Genomic DNA, 2,313 nt, shown 5'->3' with positions numbered 1-2,313 from the left:
CAAAGCACATAGATAAAATGCATAATACATGAGGTATATGTGTGTATATGTGAGCATAATATATATATATATATATATATATATATATATGTATTTAATTCTTAGGGAAACTCAGGGTAAGGTACAGCAAGTATTTGAATCAATTTTTCATATGAGAGATAAATTTCAAGGCAGTTAAGTCAGTTGCCCAAGGAAAGTCCAAATTCTGCTATGTTCAATCTTGGTAGGAATCAAAATTTTTAAAAGACCTTTATTTTTTGTTCCTCAAATGCAAAGGCTTTAATGAAATGCAATTAATTTCTGAATCAACAGATGGATCTGGGAGAGGCTTGGACTTCTGCAGATTCACAAAGATTAATAGAGGATGAAAGGTAGCTGGAGGTAACATAACAGGGAACAAAAAGAAGGAACTCAGAGATCAGTCCACTGGCCTTCCCCTGATACCACTTCTTTTCTTCTCTTTGCAGATTAAACATTTTACCTGCGGTCACTAGCATGGCATTGAATAACAGTGTGACTGAATTCATTCTGTTTGGGTTGACACAGGATGCAGGAAAGCAGAAAGCAATATTTGGGATCTTCCTGATGCTTTATCTTGCTACACTGTTGGGGAACTTTCTCATCGTAGTGACTATTAAAAAAAGCAGGACCCTTGGGAGTCCCATGTACTTCTTCCTATTTCATTTGTCCTTTGCTGATGCCTGCTTCTCTACAACTATAGCCCCCAGATTGATTGTGGATGCCCTTTCTCAGAAGATGACCATTTCCTACAATGAATGCATGACTCAGGTCTTTATAGCCCATTTCTTTGGGTGCATGGAAATCTTTGTGCTCATCCTCATGGCTTTTGATCGCTATGTAGCCATTTGTAAGCCCTTGCGATATACAACCATCATGAGCCGCCATGTCTGCTATGTGCTGGTGATTCTAAGCTGGGTGGGATCCTGTATCCACTCTTCAGCACAACTTTTCCTGGTTTTGAGATTGCCTTTCTGTGGCCCCAATGTGATTGACCACTATTTCTGTGACTTGCAGCCCTTGTTGAAACTTGCCTGCATGGACACTTATGTGATAAACTTGTTAGTTGTTTCCAACAGTGGAGCCATATGCATGGTGAGTTTCATAATTCTGCTTATCTCCTATGTAGTCATCTTGTACTCTCTGAGAAACCACAGTGCAGAAGGAAGGCGAAAAGCCCTTTCCACCTGTACCTCTCATTTTATTGTGGTTGTCCTATTTTTTGGTCCATGCATATTCATGTACACACGCCCAGCAACCACATTTCCAATAGATAAAATGGTGGCTGTGTTTTACACAATTGGGACACCCTTGCTCAACCCTCTGATCTATACACTGAGGAATGCGGAAGTGAAAAATGCCATGAAAAAGTTATGGTGTAGCCAAGTATGATTCTGTTGATACATGATATTCAGAGATTCTGTTTTATATTTCCTTAACAGCTTGGTTTTGCTTCTTGGACAGGAAATATAGAATACTCTTCTTGGGGGAAATTTAATAAATTTTAATTACACTAATATTTTGTATATTTGTTTCAATATCAATAAATACTTACAAACATTTTCCTTATTCTGAGAGGATTACATTAGAATAGGATTACTTTCAGTCTATAACCATCTTGAACAACATATGATGGCCCTTAGTTGAATGTTATTGATATCTGATCATATTCACATGATAATTTATCTTGCTGTACAAATTTGTCTTCAGAAGGAAATTTACTGACTCATGACAGAATGGTCGTGTGTGTGTGTGTGTGTGTGTGTGCGCACACACAACAATTCCTTTTCTAGATTTTATTCTAGTCTTTATGAGTGTGGTCATAAAAGCTAACCCATATGAGTCTAGAACTTAAGAGTGGAGGTTGCCATCTTGAGAACATGGGACTTGGAGAAGGTGTTCTGAGAAAATTCTGCTCTGGAAACTGTACATGAGCTTGCCTCACTAGGTAATCAACATGGATAAACCCTCAAACTCCAATCAAAGCTAGAAATCTCAGTGAAAACATGGACTGTCACTAGAGAACCTCTTAACGTTCTGTGAATGGTGAGAGAAAGTGAGTCTCATATTTGGCAGTGATGGGCTACAGTATCAGCCATCAAGCTGCCTTTCGGTGGGATCCTTCCCATAGCTCTTCACAAGGGAGAAGGGAGAGGCAGTGAGGGTGTTTGGCAGCAGGAATATGCAGAAGGGAGGGTAAAAGGTACAAAGGAAACTAGAGAACCATGCACAGTGAAGACCAAGAAAAGGTAAATTGAAGTGGGAACTTTGTCCAGGTTAGAGAAAGAAGCTTTG

General features: G+C 39.1%; 1 protein-coding gene across 1 annotated transcript; it reads left to right on the top strand.

The window, feature by feature from the left end:
• Positions 1 to 495: 495 nt before the first annotated feature.
• LOC123949152 (olfactory receptor 4C11-like) lies at positions 496 to 1,410 on the top strand. The gene has a single exon (XM_046016496.1). The coding sequence runs from the start codon at positions 496 to 498 to the stop codon at positions 1,408 to 1,410; it is 915 nt and encodes a 304-aa protein (XP_045872452.1).
• The last annotated feature ends 903 nt before the right edge of the window (positions 1,411 to 2,313 follow it).

This window comes from Meles meles, chromosome 8 (assembly GCF_922984935.1).
Source record: "Meles meles chromosome 8, mMelMel3.1 paternal haplotype, whole genome shotgun sequence".
NCBI classification, from domain to species: domain Eukaryota; kingdom Metazoa; phylum Chordata; class Mammalia; order Carnivora; family Mustelidae; genus Meles; species Meles meles.
This window is presented reverse-complemented; position numbering and strand designations above follow the sequence as displayed.

Bases quoted from the DNA above. Each gene is read 5' to 3' on its own strand.
- LOC123949152 (XM_046016496.1), top strand. From the start codon at position 496: ATGGCATTGAATAACAGTGTGACTGAATTCATTCTGTTTGGGTTGACA.